General features: G+C 50.0%; 1 protein-coding gene across 1 annotated transcript in view; it reads right to left on the bottom strand.

Annotated features, from left to right (window-relative positions):
* LOC142580069 (gamma-butyrobetaine dioxygenase-like) overlaps positions 1-24,265 on the bottom strand; it is a 73,670-nt gene that overhangs the window by 36,995 nt on the left and 12,410 nt on the right. Inside the window, exon 2 of the mRNA XM_075690839.1 lies at positions 1,270-1,465. Within this exon, the coding sequence (XP_075546954.1) occupies positions 1,270-1,414 (145 nt within the window). The 5' untranslated portion in view covers positions 1,415-1,465. The remainder of the gene's footprint in view (positions 1-1,269; positions 1,466-24,265) is intronic.

Raw genomic sequence — 24,265 nt, 5'->3', positions numbered from 1 at the left:
ATTCATTAAGCACAAGTAATTTCCCCTATGTTGTCCTTGGTGTCAGTGTTTGTTGGCTTCTCATGATATGACTAATAAAAATCGGGACCCTCGGTTAACCCCCTCTCTTCTCGTTTATATATATATATATATATATATATATATATATATATATATATATATATATATATATATATATATACTTCACAGACATAGGGCGCTATAACGTAACGCTATTTTACAAACTTCTCCGTTCTAATTCTGCAAACAGCCCTCCACGATTGGTCAAAAAATTCTCGGGCCACCGCCACTTCGCATCTCTGTCACGCGACGTCACGGAAACCGCGATAGATGTGTGCACACTCATCATGCATGTTTTTGCAGAACGAACGAAAAATAACTATTCCTCATTCGACATCTTTTCGTCATTAGGTATCTGCTATTGGTCAAAAGCTTTCTGGCTGCGCCCACTTCGCTTGTGTGTCATGCGACGCCACAAAGCCACGAACACTCAACGCTTCAAGGTGACGTTTACGCGTTAAAGATAAATTAATATGTCGCACAAAACTCTTCTTTTTTTCAATAGCCGGAGACTGCCCCATTTAGAAAGGAATAGAAGGTGGCTGCCCGCCGATCGCTCAGGTACTGGCTACTCGAACCTGTCGGAGAGCATAGATTTATTTGCGCGAAAACTTTGCGAGGCAGTATGATGTGGTCGAGCCTATTCGGGACGTTTGCGACATCGCTCTGCCAACTCTTCTTTGCTGATGATGTGTTTGGCGACATTCTTAATCTTCAGTTGTACGCCGTCGCGATTTTTGACAAGCCATGTAAGCTAAGTAAGGATAAGTGGACCAATCGAAGGAGCCGGCACCACCCTCCTCATCCGATTATCTATTTTCACCGCTCTGACTCGGCCCCGTGGAAACCATCTCCACTTGCGCGTGCTCCTCGCCTCTTGTCAGCCAAATAGATCGGGAAAACAGCTCAGTGCAGGCAATTTTATTCGTGTCCAAATCAAACAAAAGCGACCTCCTATAGACGAGGAAAGCGTTTGATTGAGCTGTTCATGCAAGGTTGCGGGTCACCACCCGATGCTTGCGTCGGCGGTTACGTAAGTTTGTCGTCAGGAGCTTGGAATAAAAACCGATTGGAATAGTTTTCGGTACAGCCAGAGCCCACACACGTTTCTCCACTTTGACACTCTTAGTGCCAACGCATTAAAATAGTAAAACGCGCTCGGATGCAGCCGCTTTGTACGCAGCACTCCACTTATGGGAGGGCACGTACCGGTCCTGCGCTTCTGCTGGTAGCGCCTGATGTGCTGAAGCATCGGCGTGGCGCCCTTGCGCAGTAGGTCTGCCCTCGCAGACGACAGGGCGGCCGCTGCGTGGCGCGACAGGGGCACTAGCAGGGACCTTGCACACGACGCCATCTGTGGGCCAGTCGATGTAGCACGGTGTTCGTTGACTCAGCAGCGATTCGTCTGTAAAATTATGCAAATTTGGAAACTTCAGCACGTGTACTCTATCTAGACTAACACGCTGCGACTCGTCAAAAAGCATGGTGTAACGCGAGCACAAGCAAACATGAACACATCGCGTTCGATGACCGCGGAAACTCGCTGTCAAAACGCTGCAGTCAGTAAACGCGGCAGCAGCAGCAGCGACCGAATCGACATTCGCGCTGCCGTTCGCATCAACGCCCGGCCTCGGAAACTCCGCCGCTTCGGTGGCCGAGGTAATATGCGCCATCCATCAGGAGGGCGGGAAAGCAACTCCGCTTCCCTTGCACGGCCTCCTATATCGGCGCGCGCGGAGGGCGCCGATCCTTTCGCCCCTCTTCTCAATTCCTTTCCCCTTGGCCTCCCTGGCAAGAACGACAGAAAGCTGAGCTAGTTGTAAGGATTCATTATGCACAATAGAAGTGAGGCGTGCAGACAGGACACAAGAGTAGAGAAGTGGACAACACGAACTCCCTCACTTTCAACTCTCTCCGCGCGCGCGCCCGCCGGCCCAGCGCCAGCATAGCCCGCTGCATGAAATTTCATGTTTCGTTATCGGCTGTTATCGGGAAGCGTGCGCTGCTGTGCGTTGACCTGCATGGGATGGCGTGGGCAGTTTCGTCAGTTTCGTGGTCTTCGATAGCTGTGTGCTTGCGCTGCGCGATGTTTCGCCGTTTCACGACTCGCACCACTCGTGCGTCATGCAGTGGTGCACGATTACCTCTAAAACCAGCCCTGCAAGGTCCTTCCGGATGCCTGAAGACAACGGGTCAGGCCCAGGGATATCCGAAGACGAATGTACACGAACACGGCCCTGTGCATGTGTGTGCTCCGTGAGTCTCTGGACTTCGTTCCGCCTTGATGGTGCTACACTTCCATCTTACCGGTAGAGAAAGCTGACAAATAGATGTTTCTCCCCATCGTCACCTGACTTGCTTTTATGTGCCAAGTTTCATTCTGCAACCTCAGTAACTCGCCCAGCTTTGCATTCCGACCTCAGTGCTTTTTCTGTGTGTCACCGTTCTACAAACGTACTAAAAGCTGAGAAATTACTGTTCGTGTTAACGCTGTATCTCAGTAATTGCCGATGAGAAAACCACGCGAACAACCTTCATGTGTAGGCATGATACGTTTTTTTTTCTTCTGGAAAGCACGAGCATTGCAAGTGTCCTATATGCAAATTTTTGCAGTTCGTGTTTATTACACAAATGAGTGCCCAGTAGGTATGACTTAATGCCTTAAGTGACGTAACTGTACTGCTAAGTATTACATTCGTAGTGAAAGAAAGGTCGTGTTGGCTTATTTCACCTGGTCTTTGACTGAAGAATAGGCCTTTCTGCGAATGTTTTCTATGTACTGCTGCAAAAGCTGACTACCTGCTGCTCCCCCTTGCCACCGTTACTAAAGTTGTGGCCAAGTGCAACATACTGTGATAATGTGTATTTCCGTTATTAGTACAATGTTATTTTTGTTCTGCCATGTCGTTTTCATTTTGTTCAGTTGCAATAAACATGTCACGCTTTTCATATACTTTCGTGCAGGTTTATACGTAAGTTCTTGTTTTTTTTGTTGATATGGCTGTCAAAACATTATTAGCATTTTATTTTATTTTTTAAAGGGGCTTGCTTGAGTTTTCGCGTAATGTAGTTATGTTTTCTCGTATATTCAAATTACACTTCAAGAGATGTCATATCTGTAGGTTGTGTGTAAGTCGTAGTTTACAATTTTTCCACGTATTTTAGCTTGAGAAATTCAATTAGTTCAGTGAATTTCTTGCGTCACATAAAAGGCATAGGTATACGCAGTTAGAAAATCTTGTTGCTTTAACGACGTCCGACGCCTGGCTCCGACGGGGGGAGCCGACGAAGGCTTTTTCCTTGGCACAAAGATTCGTTACATGTTACCGGGTGTGCACTTAAATTGCACACCCGGTAACACCTACATTTTACTGTAGGGCCGTGGCATCTCATCGCCACATACAACAGCTATGTATTAATGTAGACGTTCTCGAAAACCGTGTTGTAGATACTATGTCAGCCTTACTGCTTCCTCTAGTCCCCCCAGCGCGCCTCGCACGTTCCAATAATGGGTTGTGGGATGCCATAACAGCGTCATTTCTGTCTGGCCACCTACGCGACCTTCATGTGGCGTCTAGGGTGGCAATTAAGTGCTTGCAACTCGTGACAGTCTAGAACTGTGGCCGGTAGTCCCATCTTCGCTGTGTCCCAATTGCCTCCTTCAGAAATTCAATAAATACGTGCTGCTGTAATGCGTCGTTGCCAGGATATTTTGGAGGGCCGTGCATACTGGTTTCCGTTGCCTTGGAGTTAACCGCATTATTGCATCTGGTCGCTGCTCACGTGGCCGCTTTGCGTAACTTTTAATTGCCGCGGGGGCCTTTCGTCTGAGGCGCAACCGGTGCGAGGCAGTTGCCGCGGGGCATCGCCGCCGTGCTCTGTTTCCACTTCTGGAGAGGCTCTACTCGGAGCCACTGTTCTTTCCGTCAGAAGAGTTGTTCTTCCTTGGGGAAGAAGAGTCCCTTCGACAGTGGTCATGTCGTTTCCTGTCGGTGGCAGATGGACGCGTATGGCTTAATTTTCGACCAGCCTGGTTCTTGTAGCCGGGACATCAGAAGTATTCACTGAGTGTGCACAGAATGTGCGTGTCCGTGATTTGTGCGTCCGTGCTCTCGCAGTGTGTGCGTGCTCTCGCATACATGATCATTTCTGTATATACACATCTCCTAGCAACAATTCAAAATTATGTAAAGTGTCTCTGTCACATCGTTATTGTACATAACCATTGTGTACACTGTATATACGGAACGTCATTTTATACATGTGACAATTAGTTTATGTGTAACTGTGCCTTTCCGTGGGTCTATGCGGTTATATGTTAGTGAGTGAGGACTCGGACACTACTTTGAAAACATGCCGTCTATACAATGTCTCGTTTTTTGTATATGTTATCGTCCTGGTGGAATGGTGCCGTGATTGTGACTCAGTGTTCGTATCGTCTCTTGTTGAAACAAACTTTTTCTAAACACGCCGAATTGTGTGCGACACGGGCTCCTTAAGGCTGTCGCGTTAAAATGTGGCGTCTTTTACCCCTTGAATATATATGACTCTGCCTAGGCGCCACAAAGAAGTTTCTTGGCGCGTGCTGTATGCGTTTATTCCTAGGCGTGCCGGCATTGCGGAGTGCGGTCGAGTTTGTTTGCGCTGGCTGCCCGCGCGGTAAAATAGCTGAAGCAGCGGGCACTGACGCTCCATTTGGCGACCTCTGTGTCGGACAGACTGTCTCGCACCTGCGGCGCTCGTGCTGACTCAGTCGTGGCGGATCATAGCTTTCTCGCGCCTTACGGCGATGTACCTTGAAAAAAAAAACATCACAGATGTTTCCATGGAGCACTAGGGACCGTAGCAGAGAGCGGGCCGCACATATGAAAAATCTAGAAGGCAGAGCGCCTCGGAGCAACCGCGGTTGAACGCAAGTGGCTGAAAGGCCGCCAGTGGCGCTCGACGCCCCTGAAACCGCTACGAGAATACGTCCCGCTACCCTAACGCCTTTTGCGCTAACCTAACCTAACGTTAGCCTAACCTAACGTTAACCTAACCAAACGTGGCGGAGACGCAAGGAGAATAGTCCTCGCGGCGTAACTGCTGTGATAATACGCCGCGCCACACTAACGCCTTTTACGCTAACCCATCTTAACCTAAGGTAACCTAAACCTAACCCAACGTGGGCGAGACACAAAGCCAATAATCCTCACGGCGTGACACCAGGCAGTAGCGTTCATCCGCGGTTGCTCAAACGCACTGCATTTATTTCCTTCAAAGGGGACCAATAAAAAATGCTCCTGATAAGTCGCGGACGGCAGCATACGAAAAGCCTGCCAAGAGCGAGGATACTGCACCACGAGAGCAGGCCGGGTCTCTACTACGGCCCCTACTGCTCCCCCAGAAAAATCCGTGATTTTTTGTTAAATTAGAGCGCCGTAAGGGGCAAGAAAGGTTTAATCCGACATGACTGACTCAGCACCAGCGCCGCAGGCGTGAGAAAGTTTCTGACGTATACCTTCAGACACAGCGATCACCAAATGAGGCGTCCGTGCCCACTGTCTCATCGTGCAGGCCGCCAAACTCGTAAACAGCGTAAACAAACTCGACCCCACTCCGCAATGCCAGCACGACTAGGGGACAAACACATTAAACACGAGCAAAGAAACTTCTCCTGCGTGGTGACTAGGCAGAGTCAGATATTGACGCGACAGCGTTAAGGAGCTCGTGTCGCAGGAAATTCGGCGTCAGCGTCGGTCGTCTTTCCGGCAAAAACATTTCTGAAGCACCGATACCCAGGCCCTCCATCAACTTTCCTTCAGGGCAGTTTCACGCTTCGTCACGCTTCGCGGTCATCGGTGAATGCACTGTCCGACACGAGCTTTCCATTGGTCCTGATGTAAAACTTATATCTAGGCGCGCGAAGAAGGTGCATTGAATGCTCATCATTGTGTTCAAACTGCCATTGTAACAACCTGTATGTCTGTTTGTTTTTTCAGGGAGCTACAAACCAGCTATTAACCGAGTTTTTTCATGCTGACCTCCGCTAATTAAGTGATAGAAATAAAGCTATGTTTTAGTTATTTGTGGTTTCCTCTTGCGCAATGAAGGATGCTGCATCTTTCCTTAAACGTGGACGGTTGGAAGGATCCTGCAGGCCACTTTTAGAAGGAGCCCTTGTTGCATCCTGATTATTGTGACAAGAAAGACCTCACTGTCGATGCAAACAACAAGATTAACCGAAGCCAGCTGAACACATAGTCCACAGAGCAAAGGCGGGAAACCACACAGTATACTGCAGTGGATTGCTGTTACAGGGATCCTGAACCACTTTTTTTTATCTATGTCGATAAAGGCATTTCAACTTAGAATAGACTATTTCAGAAATACTTTGCCACAAAAATCTGAGGACACCTAAGTACTTCTTAAGAGTTGTGAGTGCGAAATTGAACGCCGCTGTGCGGTCCTTCAAGTTATAACTCCTCGCGGGCAAGCAAGCGCACTGAGACGCTTGGCCAATGCCTCCGAATAGCACGATCCGTGACGTCAATACACCATGGCCGACTGTCATAGAATCTAACGGGGATGCTCCCGAGTAAGCCGCGACGATTTTGACGTCACCGCCTTCGTGAGGCCAGGTTTGGCAGTGAAAACCTCAGTCCAAGAAGCATGCATGACGTCATAAACAGAGTGCACAGGCCTGCTATCTAGGAGGCGCTGGTTTAGCCCACTGGGTAAGACACTCGGCTTCTGAGGGTGGGTTCGTAGGTTCCAAACTCTAACGCTAACGTTTTTCCATTAGAATTCATTTTGTTCTTTTATACATTAGTGGGACTGTACAAGCATATACCGACGGTTCGGTCACGCCATCTTCCACAACGGCCGCATTTCTCATCCCACAACTTGGAATTACTCGGCGATTTCCATTAGACCCCAAATCGACATCTACGGCTGCGGATTGGATTGGATTGGATTGGAGAAACTTTAATTATGCCTGCAGTTGGGCGCTCGCGCGCCCCGACGAGGGCCTACGTCATCCTCGAAGGTGCCGTTACTCGGCGCGGGTCTCCGCTCGCCGTTGCCGGCTCGCTGGGTCCGTGCCTTTCGAGCGCCTCGAGGACCTGCTGGACGGCCCAGAGCTGATCGTCTCGGTCGTAGCTCTTCGCGGCTGCCTCGAGCCGCGGTGGGAGTGCTCTTGAGTTAGCGTCTTCTGGATATTTAATGCAGTCCCACAAGATGTGCGTGTAGTCTGCGGTCCCCCTCCGGCAGACTCTGCACATATCTGTCGGATATGTCTCGGGGTACATGCGATTTAACAGTTTCGGGCTCGGCAGCGATCCGGTCTGGAGCTGTCTCAGTACTACCGCCTCCGCTCGACTCAGTCTCGGGTGCGGGGGTGGAAGAGTCCTGCGAGCCAAGCGGAAGGCCTTCGTGATTTCATTGTAATCCGTCATGCGGTCCTTGGTTCCGAACCATGTCGGACGGTCTGTCGCCGGGGCGCGGTTGGTTAGCGCTCGCGCCGCGGCGTGTGCCGTCTCGTTATGGTTCTCATTGCGTTCCGACGCGTCGCCCGCGTGCGCCGGGAACCACCTGAGTCGTACTTTTCGTTCGTCTAGTTTTACCGCTCGCAGTACGCGCTCAGCCTCCCTGCAGATTCGCCCTTTGGCGAAGTTTCGCACCGCCTGTCTTGAGTCACTCAGCACCGTGTGGCAGTCTGCGTCGGCGATGGCCAGGGCGATGGCTACCTCCTCCGCTTGCTCCACTTCGGTGCTTCTCACGCTCGCTGCCGTCCTCGTGGCGCCGGTTGACGCCTCTATGACGACCGCTGCGAAGGCGTTCCGTTGGTATTCGGCCGCGTCCACGTACCGCGCGTGTGCGTCGTTGGCATGCTGGTCGATGAGAGCCTTGGCCCTCGCCGCTCTTCTTCCCTTGTTGAACTCGGGATTCATGTTCCTCGGTATGGGGTCGATTCTGGTCTGGCGTCGGACCTCTTCGGGGACGGGGAGCTTCATCTCCACCTCGTTCGAGCATCTTATTCCCAGATCGTCCAGTATCTTCCTCCCGGCTTTGGTCATGGACAGCCGCTCCAGTTGAGAGGTCCGTTGCGCTTCGGCTATTTCGTCGAGCGTATTGTGTAGCCCGAGTTGTAACAAGCGGGCCGTGCTTGTGGACTCGAACAGGCCCAGCGCTGTCTTGTACGCTCTTCTGATGAGCACGTTGATTTTGTTTCGTTCGTGTTGCAGCCATCTGTGGTAGGCTGCAACGTACGCGACGTGGCCGATGATGAAAGATTGGACGAGCCTAATTAGGCTCTCCTCTCTCATGCCAGCCTTTCTGGAAGTGACTCGTTTGAGGAGTCGAATCGCGTTGGCTGTTTTTGCCTTGAGACGGGTGATGGTTTCGCCGTTCCTTCCGTGCTTTTCGATGACCATGCCTAGGATCCTAATTTTGCCGACCTCGGGGATTACGTTGCCGGATTCGGTCACGATTCTGATTTTTTCGTTTTCGCGTTGTCTAGTCTTGCCTCTGCTGTATTTGGTAGGTGGGAGTATGAGAAGCTCCGATTTGCTCGGCGAACATCTCAGTCCGGTGCCTTCCAGCTGGTCTTCTATTGCGTCGACGGCGGCTTGCAGCGCGCCCTCGATGTGGGCGTCGCTGCCACCGGTCACCCATATCGTGATATCGTCCGCGTAGATGGTGTGCCTGACGTCTTCGATGCACCCGAGCTTTTCGGCCACTCCGATCATTACCAGGTTGAACAGCATTGGCGAAATGACCGATCCCTGTGGTGTTCCGGTGCTCCCGAGCTTCTTCTCTTGCGTCTGTAGGTCGCCTGCTCGTAGCTCGACAGTCCTGTCCGTGAGGAAGTCCTTGATGTAGTTGTAGGATCTTTCCCCCATGTTGAGCTTGGAGACTTGGGACAGAATCGCCGAGTGTTTCACCTTATCGAAGGCGCTCTGCAGGTCGAGCCCTAGGATGGCTTTGTTGTCGCGGGCGCTGCCGCCATCATCGATGATTTGGTGTTTGAGCTGCAGCATCGCGTCCTGCGTGCTGAGATGCTGTCTGAAGCCGATCAAAGTGGCCGGGTACAGCCCTTCTCGTTCCAGGTAGTCTTGCCACCTGTTGAGCAGGACGTGCTCCAGCACCTTGCCCACGCAGGACGTGAGCGAGATGGGCCGGAGGTTATCCGTGTCCGGCGGCTTCCCCGGCTTGGGGATCAGGATGGTCTTGGCTGTCTTCCACAGCTTTGGCAGCGCTCCCGCTCTCCAGCACTTGTTGTAGTATTGTGCGAGCTTTTCAATCGAGCCGTCATCGAGGTTCTTGAGCGCCTTGTTCGTGACGAGGTCCGGGCCGGCTGCCGACCGGCTGTTGAGGTCGTGCAGGGCCGCGCGTACCTCCTCGACGTCGATGTCACGATCGAGGTTCGCGTTAGGCAGGCCGCTGTACGGCGCGTGTTGTTCGGTAGGTGTAGTCGGCAGGTATTTGTCGTTAATGCGCCTGGTGACTTCGTCGACGCCGTGTGCTGAGACCGCCCGATGTATGAGCTTGGCGAGTCTGTCCCTTTGGTGCGACTTGGTCTTCGTTTCGTCGAGCAGGTGCCGCAGTAGGTTCCACGTCTTCCCGCTATGCATCTGCCCGTCTGCCGCGTTGCAGATCTCGTTCCACTGTTGCATGCAGAGAGCGCGGCAGTGATCCTCGATCGCTCGGTTCAGCTCCGCCACCTTCTTTCTCAGTCTGCGGTTAAGCCGTTGTTTCCTCCAGCGATTTAGTATCGACTGTTTGGCCTCGATGAGATGCGCAAGCCGGCTGTCTACTTTGTCGATCTCCGCGCCCGTTTCAATCTCTTTGGTCGCGTCGCGTACGCTCTTGGTGATTTCGGCCGTCCACGAGTCGATGTCTTCGATCTCGTCGTCACCGTCGCTCTTCTGGCTTCTGGCGTCTCGAAAGGCATCCCAGTCTATCCATCTGTGTGTTTTGACGCTGGTGTCGTTGTGTTCCGGTATGCCGATTTCCACGATGGTGTGGTCGCTGCCTAGGTCGATCCCCGTGTTTCTCCATGTGATCGCGCCCCGGATGTCGTTCTTGACGAACGTGAGGTCTGGAGTGGTGTCCCGGGACACGGAGTTACCGATTCTCGTCGGATGTGTCGGGTCCGTGATGAGGGTAAAGTCGAGTTCCGTGGCGTCTTGGTACAGGTCGCGGCCCTTTGCTGTGTACTTGTTGTAGCCCCAGGCAGGGTTCATCGCGTTGAAGTCTCCGCACGCGATCAGGGTGTTACGGCCCGCTGCGGTGCTGGCTCTGTGCAGTAATGTCTTGAATCTCTGTTTTCTCTGAGATGGCTTGCTGTAGACGTTGAGCAGAAATATGCTTCCTTTTCTCTTCTTGCCAGGGATGATTTCGGTCAGTGTGTGCTCGATCTTGAGATTGCTTTGCAGCTCATGTTCGACGAACGTGAGTCCCTTCCTGACCAGGGTGCACAGGCCTCTGCCGTCGGGCGGTCCCTTGTGCACTCTGTAGCCGGGGAGGGACGGTGCGTCGGTTAGTGTCTCTTGTAGTAGTATAACGTCTGGCTTGTGCGCGGCATGTACGATGTGCTGTTGGATGACTGCCTTCTTCCTTCCGAAGCCGCGACAGTTCCACTGCCACGCGGTTACACCTGCTGCTGCTGGTGTTGCGTTGGCGGCCATGATTGCGTTGCCGTGTACGGGGCTCCCTGGTTGGGTGGATGATGCGCGAAGAGGGGCGCAAACGTCGGGTGGCCTACCATCGGCTGTAGGGTCCTTTCGATGTAGGCGAATCTGTTCGTGTTATCGGCTCGGTAGGTCTCCATTGTTTGTTTCAGTGCTGTCACTGCTGCGATGTTTGTCGTGATTAGCTGTTCGAGTTTGCTGAATGTCGCTTCGAATTTCGCTTCGAGGCTGTCGATGCGATCGTTTTCTGTTTGCGTGTGCGTGGCCTCGATGGCTCGCTTCTTCGGTGCCGGTTCCTCTATGGCTGTCTCCTGGATGTTCGTTGTCGTTTCCTCGGTCTTGCTTGTGCTTGGCGTGGGTCTCTGTAGAGGCTCGTTGTTGCATAGCAGCAACTGACGAATCTCGGCGATCTCTTTCGTGAGGTTGTTGATGGTCGCTCGCAACGCCGCGTTTTCGTGTCTTAGGAGCTCATTTGCCTCCCGGACCTTATTCATATCTTCTTTCTTCGTGGTTTCGGTGATTTTCTGCACGTTCCTTATGTTGTTTCCTTTCGCTGCGTCGACCCAGCTCACTCGCTCACGTGACGGTGACGTTTTCCTGCTGAGGCTTCTCTTGCAACAACTGCTGTCTCTGGATTTGGGCGCGCGGTTTTCCGATGGGGTCCTTGACTTTCGCGCAGCTGGCGGCTTGTCCAGTGGCGGGAAATCGCTCTCCGACAGTAGCTGGCGTTCGGCCTGTCGGCGCTCCCATTGTCGCTTGCGCACTACGCAGGGGATCTTGTATTTCGCTTTGCACGTTCGGTCTCCGGTCGGGTGTTCGCCTCCGCACAACTGACATTTTGGGGTACAGCGATGGTCTTCTGTAGGGTTCGCGAGTCCGCAGGCCAGGCACGTCTTGATTGTGGGGGTCGGGCAAACGTCCTTGCGGTGTCCCACTCGGCCGCACTGCTGGCAGACGTCGATCTGTTTCTTGTAGAGGCGGCACGGAATCAGGGTGACTCCGTATCGGACAAAGTTCGGTACCTTGGGCGCCTGGAACACCACAATCGCAGTGGTCGTACTTCCAATCCTTTTTGAGGCCACTGCTAGCGGGTTCCTCTCGTTGACGAACTTTCTATCTAGCTCTTCGGCGCTCGCGTCGATGGGGATGCCTCTGATGACGCCCTTCACGGTGTCGTGAGGTGCCGTGCGATATGCGCTGACCTCGTAGGGAATATGGGAGGCTGTCCGTTTTATGAGAACACAGACACCTCACATATGGACGGTATTCTGCGGTGCCAAAGCAGCGCTACAGGCGCTAAAAGGCTTTTGAAAGAAAGGACCATACTACCTGCTCGTGCTGGAAATCGCCGAACTTTATCACAGTGCCGAGTTAAGGGGCCACGTGATCACTTTTCAGTGGGTGCCTAGTCATTGTACAATGATTGGCAATGAACACACTGACAGTGAGGCAAGATCTGCCTTCTCTTCATCTGATGTAGTACGGTTTGCCTGCTCGCGACCTGACACCAACTCCATGATCAAGGCAGTCATGCAGGACTTTACAAAGGCATACAGATCCCACAATGACAGCATTCAGAAACTCCTACATATGAACGACCCAGACGGTAAATTCTGTTTGCCCCCGAAGATTACGCAGAGCAAAACGTCATTGCTACACATAATTCGGCTGGACGTTCCTTTCACCCATCGTTACGCGCACCTCGTCGGCCAATGGAACTGCCCTGGTTGTAAACACTGCCAGATACCCGAAACACTGGAACACATACTATGCGATTGCCCAGCATATATGCTGGAGCGAAGTACGTTAGAAAGTTTCCTAGCCAGCATTGGCAGGCAACCACTGTCGGAGCAAGCTATCCTCGGCCCATGGCCTGACACTGCAACTTCAATGCGTGCAACTAAAGTGTTGTTGAAGTTACTGCAGGACACCAAGCTCAAGGAACGGTTCTAGCAAGGCAACTGTCTCATATACATACGCACTCACCACTTATCTCATCATCATCATCCATCCCAGTAATTTCACTCCCCTTCCCTCTTCCCCAGTGCAGGATAGTAGAATAGAGCGCACTAGCTCAGGTCGACCTCTCTGTCTTTCCTGTCAATAAATTCTATTCTAATAATAAATATTTTATACATTAATTTCTTTACAGAGATTACCAAGGCGCAGTTAGAACGCAGGTGATAGCTTCTGCGGGCAAGGAATGCGCGAATAACACAGGATTGCGAAAACGACGATGACGAGGTGGCGTCGCGGCGATGCCCTCTCACCTCACAAGACACCTGGCGCGCTATCGCTCAGAAGGTATTTCGTTTCGCCCGCTCTGCTCCGTCGAGGCTCGCTCGTGATGTGGCGAACTCGTGACGTGGCGTCGCAGCCAACGGGAATTTAGGTGCCGGTTAACTGCTACAGACGCCGCCTTTTCGCTCAATGGGCCATTTGTTGCTGTAGCATCAAAAAGTACTTGAAAGTGTTCAACAGAGGCGGAATTGATGGCAACCAACACCCACTTCATGGTGCCTTCGCTCCTTCTTTGATGACTGAATACTTACGTACTGTGTGTCCTTCGCTCGAGCATATATGCTGGGCAATCGTACGACGAAGGCTACAGCGGAGCGAGGCGTGCCCACAACGCTCCGACTACTGAACGTCACCGTGGCACGCAGTTCAACTTTGATTTTGGGTGTTCACGTAGACGCCATTACTTCCGATTCTGGGACCTACGACAGCGCCAAACGCGGTTAACCTCGTCGAGCCGCAGTGTGCTCGGCCAGTGGACTCGTCGCGGCACCCCACGGCGGCCGCGGTATGCACGCTGCGTGGCAGACCACAGCTACGCGCAACTGCAGCGTTTGCTTTGTGCGCGACAGGGCTCGAGTGCGCGCTCGTATATGCTCCCGTGTGGCTGTGTTGCGCGGACCGGCTTCGTTCTTGCCAGCTTGGCCGACGGATAGCAAGCACATCCAACTTGCGCATTTTGAAGCGTTGTCAGTAGCTCAATAGGAAACAAACACCGCCAAGGCGTCTAACCAGGAGTGAGCGCGCGCTGACAAGCGTGCGTGTTGACTAACCTGAAGTTTCGCGGGGTACGATGCTAGTTGAGGGTTCAAAACTAGTAAAGTCAGCAAGACCATACGGCTGCGACATGGATAAGTAAAGTAGCCAAAGTTTAATTCCTACGCAGGCGGCCGCGGCCGACCTAGCGTGAGCAGACGCTAGTCGGTTTCTTCCGGAAGTGCGTAATTATTATCGAAATTTTAAAGCAGATTTTCGCTTACTTCGGCCTGTTTATTAAACTGCGTCGATAAATACACACATTCAGCGTAGGAATAAGCGAACTGATCCAAACACCCTTCTTGACTGATGTCAGCTATTGGCCAATAGCAGCCACGTGTGGGAATCTTGCATAATACCAAGCAAAGCGTCCAGAAAAGAGTGAGGAGCAGTCTTCTGTTGAAATGAGAACGTTTGAAAGAAATGGTACTTTGCGTTCCACTTTCGAGGTCCACGCGCCGTGCACGACTGCAAAATTTGGCTGCGATGTTCACAGCAGCCTATGCTATGCATGGAATGTGCTCTTTCACCACGTGCGGTAACCACGATCTGATTACGAAGTACGCGGATTAAGTTTCGCAACTTGTGTCCTTCAATGTGCACCCAATGCGCGATACACGAGCATTTTCGCATTCCAACCCCGTTGAAATGCAGTCGGGGTCGAACCCGCGACCTCACGAGTAGCAGCGCTACGCTCTATAGCAACTGAGGTACCGCGGCGGGTATGGAAAGAGAAGCTGCCTTGCTGAGAACCCTTGTGCATAGATACGAAAGCTCCAGCATGCAAGGAGAACAGTCACGAGGGATCATGAACTTTTCATGAAAGCGAATAGCACCGCACTGTCACGCCCTCGTAGCTGGGCTAGGACTCAGCCGTTCCATATGATGGCCCACGGCAACTGAGATACGACACGTTGGCTTATCTGGCTGACTCTGGCTATCTGGCTATCTGACTGACTCGTACGTCCGTTCGCTGTCGAGCGATAACCTGTTGTGTCCCTGTTTACCAGTTTACAAAACTCTGAGAGCTCTCACATCCTCATAGGCACATCAGTTTTTCGTGTCTTATCTCAATGGGCCGTCAGCAAGATTATTCTTTGCCTGCTGTACGATTCGCGGGGCAACACAAGGTCACATAGGTCTATAGTGGAAATCATAAACTCCCATGAAATTACGTAGACTGAAATTGCGGAAAAATTATGGGATCCATTAAAAAGTCCACATGGCTATAATAAAAATACGTATCGTCGCCTATCATCTGGCGAACAAATAATTAACCAGGTCTGTGCACGCGTCAGTTCTCTGTCAGAACAGACAGCCGGAATGTCGAAATAAAAACTGTTTAACAGTTGTGCCAGCTCATGGTGCAGGCTCATGTCGCATACTTGTGCACCATGAAGAAGCCCTTACTAATCGTAGCAAATGCTGTGCCGCCTAGTTAAATTGCCTCATAAAAGACGGCTCACGGAGCTGCATCGCTTTGCTTGGTTTATAACGCGAAGGAACACAGACGAAGACTAGAAGCGGACAGGAAGCCTTCGCATATAAACCAAGAATATGTTACCGCACTAACTCGTCCAACTGTCCATCCTTTTACATCGCTTTGCATGCCTACATCGTTAAAACGAGCAATTGCTAGATACTAGCGCACTCCTGGTTATTTGTATCCATCGTGGCGGATTTCACATCCTCGAAATTTCGCTTTCTCTATTTTGCGGCCACCGTCCTCCCGTCAGCAACGTTCACATGAGCGTAAAAATGTTACCAGGCAACGAACAGACATGGAATGCACATCATTGACATAATGTGCCATGCGAAATAATGACGGCCTCATGTGGCAACAGTCTTCCTTTGTGGGCCTAAAGTTGGTGCAATTTGTCAAATTTAACCGGTTCACGTGCAACCAACTTAGGGCACACTTCGTTTGACAGCCCAACCGCTTTGGTTACTCATACCTGACCTCGTATCATTTCACATCGCCCTTCCAAAGGAGGCACTATACAAGAAATGACATTGGAAAACCGAGGCATGCTCCGCAACTGACAGGGGGGCAAGTATCCTTGCCGTATATCGAATACTGTCCCAGTAAAGAAACCTCCGCGCACCGAACAAACGAAAGGAGTTGAAAAGCGAACATTACCCGTAGCGAAACGCTTAACGGCTGTCTGAAAATGTACAGGAATGATCCGGCTTTAATTCTACAGTTGCAAGGTGAGCCCTTACAGTTTGAACGCTAATTTCTGTAAAAGAAATGCTACCTTTGTTGCACAACAATTGTTGGCCTCTTCAATTAGTTGGTTCCCTTAAAGGGTCGAACGGGGCTATTTGCCGCAAGTATTTAAATATAATCTGTTGGCCGTGTCAAATACAAGAAGGCTTAAAATGTGTGACAGGGACAAATGCTGAGCAGGGGAGAATTACATTCACCAAGAGTCGCAATCGTAGTGCTGATCTCGTCAGCGTCAACTTTCCGGAGGGAATGGAAACGAGGACAACAACACTCCACGGAAAAATCCTGCGGATACGTTAGACCCAAAGGAAAACTTTATCTTGGAAGCCGCCACTACAGTCAGCAAAGCGACTGCTTTCCGGAGCGCAGTACCGCTGCACTTCATTTCACGGGGAAGCAGTTGGTGGGCCTATGTAGCATTTAGTACGTAGGATAATCGTCCTGTTTGAATGCTATAGACCATCCTCAACTACAAAATTGACGAGAAGCTGCCAATGAATGAATGTGAACTGCGTGACGAGATCGTTGTTCGGAGATTGCCTATCAATTTGTTTGACATTATCACGAGTTCATGAGACTGCTGCCCCATTTCGCGATGCAGGAATAAATGACAATTACTTTCTCTGAATAAGGCTTTCGAAATGTCGTTGGCTATTGATCCTCTGTGCTAATTTCCTGACTCCTGCGCAGTGTGCTCCAACGATGTATTCACGGGCGCAACGCTTTGGAATCGTTCACCAAGTTGGCGAGTTATCAACGCGCAGCGCATTACACAGCTGGCGAACAGCTATAGAACACTCCAGCGTGCTCACTAGGGATCTTATGTTGCGACAAGTGTATGCGCAGTTCTTCAGATAACGTCGCAAGAGCGAGAGATAAGAAAGAAGGCAACAAAGTACGCAAAGCGCGCAGGTTTCCTTGAAAGCTGCCGGCGGCCCGCGCCAAGAGTAACGACAAGTGTGTCTACTCTCGGTCGAAGCGCTGACGTTGTTTGCTCTCCGAAACAATATCTGGCGACCACTTACCGAACACTTACGCGTATGGCGAAGTATTGATTCCAAGTACTGAAATTCCAAGTATCATGTGCAAGCAAGCCTATGGTAATTGGAATTTTAGGATTTCAGCTTGTAATGATGTTCGTCACCGGGACGGGGCTTACGCAGTGCATGCTGCACACACAGGTTCGTCGCTGCGCTCACCTTTTACACCTGCCGATTGCCTCCGCAATGCCTTCACTACGCCTCCCCGCGCAATAGTACGCGTGTTCAACCCTTCGTCTGCGTCTACGCGTCCCTATCAGTTTTATTGGCAGTGGCTATTATAGAGTACTACACAGATCATTCAAGAGTGTTCGCATCACTGGAGTTGCAACAAATTATCCTATAAGAAACCAGTGCTCTCGAGCTATGCTGCAGTGATTTAGACAGTCAAGCTCATGTTTCAAGCGCGGTTTCAACTCACGGAAGTTCGGATGCGAGCCAGGGGTTCAAACCACTAATTCACTTCAGCCCACGGCGGAATAGCAGAGACACGCTGCTTGCGCTCAGTGGTTACGGCATTCTGCTGCATCACGATGCCACAGGTTCGACTCGATGCCTCGGCGGCCGCGTTTCTGTGGAGCCGAAGTGCAAGAACTTGTTCTTAGATTCGGGTGCACGTTAAATAAGCCCAGGTGTTCAATGTTAATCCGGAGACTTCCCCCACAACGCGACGCCCACCGCAATCCACAGTTTTAGGACGTTAAATCTCGTAATTTGTTCTTACAATAGGAGTACGTTATATACGTAGCTCGATGCATACGCGGCATGTGCGCGTGATAAGAAAGATTCATTATTTCTTATTTCTTAAACGGCCTATATACTGCCGATGCTGTATGTTTTGGAATCTTAGGACTTTGAAGCAGGTGTTTCGTTAAATGCTGAAACGGCCTGCGGACGTGGCTGAAAAACATATCGTAAAACGCACTTTCTCTTGCGTCTGGCATGCTGATTTGGACTTGATGCTTTGAACGCATGAGCGTAGCAATATTTTTGAAGCATTCCTTCGCAGGCCTTGAGGCAATGAGAGGAATTGAAAACATGTGTACGCTATACATCCACGGACTTGGTTGCAAATGATAACTTCTCGAAAGAGACTTTCACTCAGTCTAGGCAAGCATTTATATTTACTTTATGTTTTGTCCGATATATTTATGCTAGAAGGCTCGCTGCGCCCTCAATACTGTAAGCGCTGAAGTGCCAACATGTCTCAAGAAGGTTGGAGGGGGCGGGGGAGAGCAGACCCTGTCTCTCTGCAGTATCCAATCACTGAGTGATCCACGCCTGCAAGTCTACACGAACACGCGAGTAGCTGGGTGGTTCCTAGCCCAGGGGTGAGTCCGAAGGCTGGTAACCGCTCAACTGGTGGCGTTCCTCGGGCAGACGGTGCTCGACTGTGCAACACGAAGCCGCGCTGATTCGTAGCCGCCGCTACGGGGCTACAGTCGCTGCAGGACGATATGCGATGCGCATGGTGCGTCGCGTCGTTATCGTCAGCTGGCGTCGCGGTAGTCGGCAATGACCCGCGATGACGTCTATCGTGCAGACCGCCGGCACCCCTCGCGGGGGAGTGTCGGCTTATCTCCGGGGAGTCGCTGTTTGCTTCCGTCGTCCATGTGGGACGCACGCACCTCACAGCTGATCGCTGCGCCCCGGCAGAGAAGCGAGAGGACGATGGCCACGTGGTCGCAGCGAGGGCGCGGCCCTGCTCCCTCACCGAGATGGTGCCGTGACGGTTATCGGCGTTATTTGTGCCAACATCAAGGAGAAAAAAAAACAAAGATCTCCGATCCACATTGTGAAGGTGGTTGGACAGCGAAGCTGTAAACGACAACGAGAACGAGTGCCCACTTCGACGTAGGTTGAAATTATTCACGTGGCGACATTCACGTGTACTTTACCTTGGACGTTTCGACGGCCTGCGACTTGGCTTGCGCCACAACTTCGTGCACCTACTAGGAGTCGACCAGAGAGCCGAGAAAAACGTTCGCCGTGCCTCGTATGCACGCTGCTCTTCAGGAATCTTCACACTATACGGAGCCGTCCCATAGCACTGTCACAACACAAATCATTTGCTAGGCGGGTTCTTCCTTTACGTACGAAAGTTTAGTTACGTCACTACCTGCTTCGTACGCTACAGTCAAGCAGCGGTCGCCGTGGCAGCTTACGCGACAGTAATCTTTACCGGTAAACGTATGCTGGGAGCGTTACGCGCTTCGCACTGCGTGTAGGAGCGGGAGCGCCTTATGATCGATTATGCGGTTCGGATTCTCGTTTCGAGCCTCTTCTTTATTGAAACGTATGCTCCTCTGTATGATGCATGCGTGCTTTCAAACGATGCGTGTACTGTTCGCTTCACTTTGCTGAGTTCTTGTAGCCTTTGCCTTACGGGGGTATGAGTCATCGCATTTGGCTGTATGAACCATAAACGATGACAGTTTTCTGTCGAGGTTACGCCACGAAAAAATCCTGGGATCCTAGCTATAGGCAGCTTCGCTGTAAAAACAGTCGACAGTCGCTCTACCACAGCCGCACAGTCACTGCTCGTGCGCCGCCATTCCAGCACGATTTCAAAATTTTTGCGCCGCGCCGAGCCACCTCCGACACGCAGAGAACACGTACCAACGGCTGTCACGAAGAGGCTGAACGCGTAGCCAAGAAGTACTCGGAGATCTTGGCGCACTACAGGAAGCAGAGGAGTCCCTACCCGCGCGCACATAAGAGGATGAGTGACGAACAAGCGGTGACCTGGAGAAGACTCCAGGCTGGGACCTACCCGCACGGAACGGTGCTGCACGCCACGCACGCGGTGCCCTACGGGCGGGACTGCAAGTTCTGCCCACCGGACACGCCCAACACCCTGTGCCACATGGTGCCGGGGTGCACGAATAACCCAGACGTAGCACGGTCATCACCACTACCAGGCGATAAGGCCCAGAAAGAAGAGGGACCAGAAGAAGGCTCGGAAGACCAGCAGGACGCAAGACCCCGAAGACCAAGTTGGTGATCAGGGCTCGGCAGCGAGCCATGGCTAACTGGACTGAGGAGGCCACCCACCTCTGGGCTCAAGTCAAAGAAGCCTGGTCAAACAACAAAGTTTATTCTCTCTGTCGCTCCTGTCAAACTTTCGAAGACGATTAATCGGGCAGGTCTAATCGTTTAAGTCGATAAAATGAAAGGCGCGCTTCGATGAGGATTAATCGCTTTGCGTGAAATATTTAATCGATTCATCGATTAACCATTAATCGACATTACCAACCCTATACTCGCGCAGTGCGCAGCCGGCCAGTCGCCGACCCTTCAGACAACCGTGATTCACACTGCGTACGCGTTGCCGCGTGGAAAGAACGAGCGGACGCGCAATCCCCACACTGGACTCGCCAGCCGCTGGAACGCCCGGCACGCAGAGTGGCTCTCGGCGCGTATGCGCAGTTCCCGATCAGAAGAAGCCGCGCGCCTTCGTTCATTCGCGAGAAAGTGCAGCGGCGGACCACGCGCGCGTCGAGGGGCATCGCGCGACGCGGTGGGCAAATACAAACAACCTCTTCGGCGGAGCTCGAACCCCTTTGAGCAGATATCGTTGTGGACGGAAGGTTTCCGAGCCCGGTGATAGCGATAGCACGTGTGCTGTTGGCGGCTGGGCGCCGCGGGGCTTGTGTGGCGCAGTCTCGATAACGGGTCGCGTGCAAGGAATGTTTGCGAGAGCCGCCCAATGTTCCGCTGTGGCGTTTGTATGTTTACCAGTCTCGGCGGCTCGCGGCCCTGAACCAAGTTTTGCGCGCAATGGTTGTGCCCCGAAGCAACACGGGTAGACACACCTACACGTGTAAAGAAGAGGCTTCATTACGTTCCCACAACATATTTTGCGAGAAATTCGCAGAATATCAGTGACTGCTTCTCTAACATAATTAAGGTATCCTTCAACCGCTTCTTGGCTAGGACGTTATATTATTATTATTATTATTATTATTATTATTATTATTATTATTATTATTATTATTATTATTATTATTATTATTATTATTATTTATTTATTTCTTTATTTATTCATCTCCCTACAGCGTTAAAGACGTTCTCCTGCCAAGAGCTCAGGGAACGAAGGATCGTGGGGGCGTACTTCGACGGCTCTCCGAGCTTCTCGACCCGCGCTCAACAGACGGGGCAGCGCGCACTTGCCACGCTCGGCACAGCATGTGTCGGGCGACGACAGACGTCAGACAACCGGGGCCATTTGTAACTCCATGTAAGAGCGTATGCCTTCCAGTTCTTGAGTACGCCTCCGTGCTTTGGCGCGGCACTTGTATGCCAAATTGTGAACTTGTCGAAAATGTGCAAGAATGTTCACATCTATATTGAAACATCGATTCTGTCAAAACCCTTCCTTCTCCATAGAGCTAACACAGACACTCACGTTTCCTACCCTCACTTCTAGACGCAACAAATTGTATGTTCTTTTTCTCCACAAATTAATACATGGAAAAATCTGCTGCTCGCACTTGCTTTCTAATAAAAGTAAATAAAAAATGTACGCTTTTACATTCCGGAGAAAGGCACAAGGAGACAGCGCGCCTTTCAGCCTGCAGACTTTTGTGACCCTCTATGCAGAGTGCAGGCGACATATAAGGCCCATTCAGAGTGTCTGAATATCTTCATGCCTAATTTTAACATTCTACTGAAAGGAGTTGCAGAGGAATTTCATACTGAACAAAAACTCTCATATCTGTTGTGTGTTCCGTCATTCTGTAATCCTTTTTTCTGTTTCTCCACTTTTGCTTTGTATTTTCTTCGTGCACGCATTTTATGCTCTGTTAAAATCTGTGTTCACGAAATTATTATTCTTTTTTTTTATGTGTGCGTGAGTGGGTATGTGTGTATGTGTGTGAACTTGCATTCTTCTTCCTGTGCATTGTTTTGCCGAGTGCGCCACTACCAAGACCCTCGAGGTTGTTTCTGGGCACTTTGATAAACACCTTTGATTGATTGATTGATTGATTGATTGATTGATTGATTGATTGATTGATTGATTCTATACAAGCGCATTGAAGGCTTTGACAGACCCGGAAAGAAATGCATTACATAAGAACACGCAATAAAGGCTATTATTATTATTATTATTATTATTATTATTATTATTATTATTATTATTATTATTATTATTATTATTATTATTATTATTATTATTATTATACCTGAGCAGAATAATTTTCAGTTTTCAGATGCGTTGGCTGTTGCCACACTAAGAAGAAATTTTGACACATTAGCATACGTGCTGCTTTTTTATGATAATTGGTTTGATAAACACCGCATGAATTCCGGAGACATTAAAAACAGCAATTGTTAAGCCGCTGTATAAAGCAGGACAAAAAGGCGATGTTGAAGGTTATAGAGGTATCACTATCTTGCCTACACTCTCCCAAATACTGGAAATGTTTCTGTTTGATTGTATGACTTCCTTTTAAAAAAATTATCAATCCTGACGCTAAGACAGTTTGGATTTATTGCTGAGTGAAGTACTATAACATTGTTAGAAGATATGACCGCTGAATTGTATTCTGCTCTAGATAAGAACCTGCTTAGCTGTGCTTTGTTTTTTGGATTTAGCAAAAGCGTTCGAAGCTGTAAATCGTGACATTTTATTGCAAAAATTGTTTCGTTAAGCTTTCAGGGGACCCATTTTTTATCTTCTTTATAATGATTTACATGACAGGTCACAGGTAGTTGTGGGTAGTAAATAAATGGTTAGCAATAACAAATATATTACAGCTGGTGTTCCCCAAGGAGCCATGTTGTCACCTCTGTTATTCTATTTATTTATGAACGGGTTTCCCACGATAATCGGAACAGCTGCGGTGTATCAATATGCAGATCGTACGGTCCTACTCACACGCCACATACGTTATGAGGACGCTATTAACTCTCTAGAACAGGTTGCAGTTCATATGTTCATGCAATGGTTCATTGAAAATTGTGTATTTATCAGTGCTAAGCAAAGTAAACTCAAGTGCTTTCGAAGCCCATTAAAACTTAAAAAAAATAAGCTTGCCAATATTTTTACACCATAACATTGTACTTCAAGTAAATGTGCTGCTATCGAATATGTGGAGGCCTTCAAATACCTGGTTCTAACATTCCACAGCCGCATGTCTTGGCAGTGTCACATGGCAATTTATGTGGTAAACTAAAGAGCGTTGCACATCTACTTTTCACCGTAAAAGGTTTACTACCTCTACGAGTACAAAAAAAATATGGTTCACGCACTAGTTTTCTGAGGTATGGCATAACGATCTTGGCTTTTTGTTGAGAGCCCTGGGAAAATCGTATTCATAAATTACGAAAAAAAATTATTCTAAAATGTTGCTTATGATACTACACTACATTCCAATAATATTTTTCGTGAAATGGGATTTTGCCCTTTCGAGGATTTGTTTACCAGGACGCTTATTCTTCTGCATAAGTGGAGTGGCGAATTCAAAGAGGCATACTCTGCTCCTCGATTGTTGAGAGACAAAAACGTTTTAAAGTACCCTATTCTGCTGATAAGTATGGAGTAACGCGAAGTGTATACATCCCAAAAATATTTAGTGATTTGTCTGATGAATTCTTTTCTGCAACTTCAAGAAGACAGCTGAGGAAATTAATGACGAAGTGTTGAATTATTGCTCGCATTCGTATTCTTAGTTATTTAGGCTTTTGTCTCTTTGTTTGCTATGTAATTTTCTGTTAACAGGTAGTACAACCAACAATTCGTCTGAAAGTTCTTTGCCATTGGCTGGACGCTTTTGCTAATATATTCTCCCGCATTACATGAGCGCGCAGCAATGAAAGAGGTGGCAGAGCAGCACTGCAGGCTCCTTTCCAAAGGGGCACGAACTTCTCAGCCAATTGCAAGTCATCAGCCTAGTCCACCTCGAGCTACCCTTCCTGACTTAGAATTACTATTCACCATCGAAGAGCTCATGGCAGCAATCGGCGACGTAAACAAGCGATCATCACCTGGCCATGACGGTGTGAGTTATGAAGCGCTCGCAAATCTATGCCCCACATCTCGCCTACGCCTTCTGGAGTACTACAACGCCTCATGGGGGGGGGGGGGGGATAACTGCGAAAGCTTGCGAAAGTTATTACTATATTGAAGCCAAGGAGCAGCCGACAAATTACGCCTCCGTCAGACCCATATCTCTGCTTAGCTGCGCAGGGAAGCTATTCGAAAA

This window comes from Dermacentor variabilis, chromosome 4 (genome assembly GCF_050947875.1).
Source record: "Dermacentor variabilis isolate Ectoservices chromosome 4, ASM5094787v1, whole genome shotgun sequence".
In the NCBI taxonomy this organism is placed as follows: domain Eukaryota; kingdom Metazoa; phylum Arthropoda; class Arachnida; order Ixodida; family Ixodidae; genus Dermacentor; species Dermacentor variabilis.
This window is presented reverse-complemented; position numbering and strand designations above follow the sequence as displayed.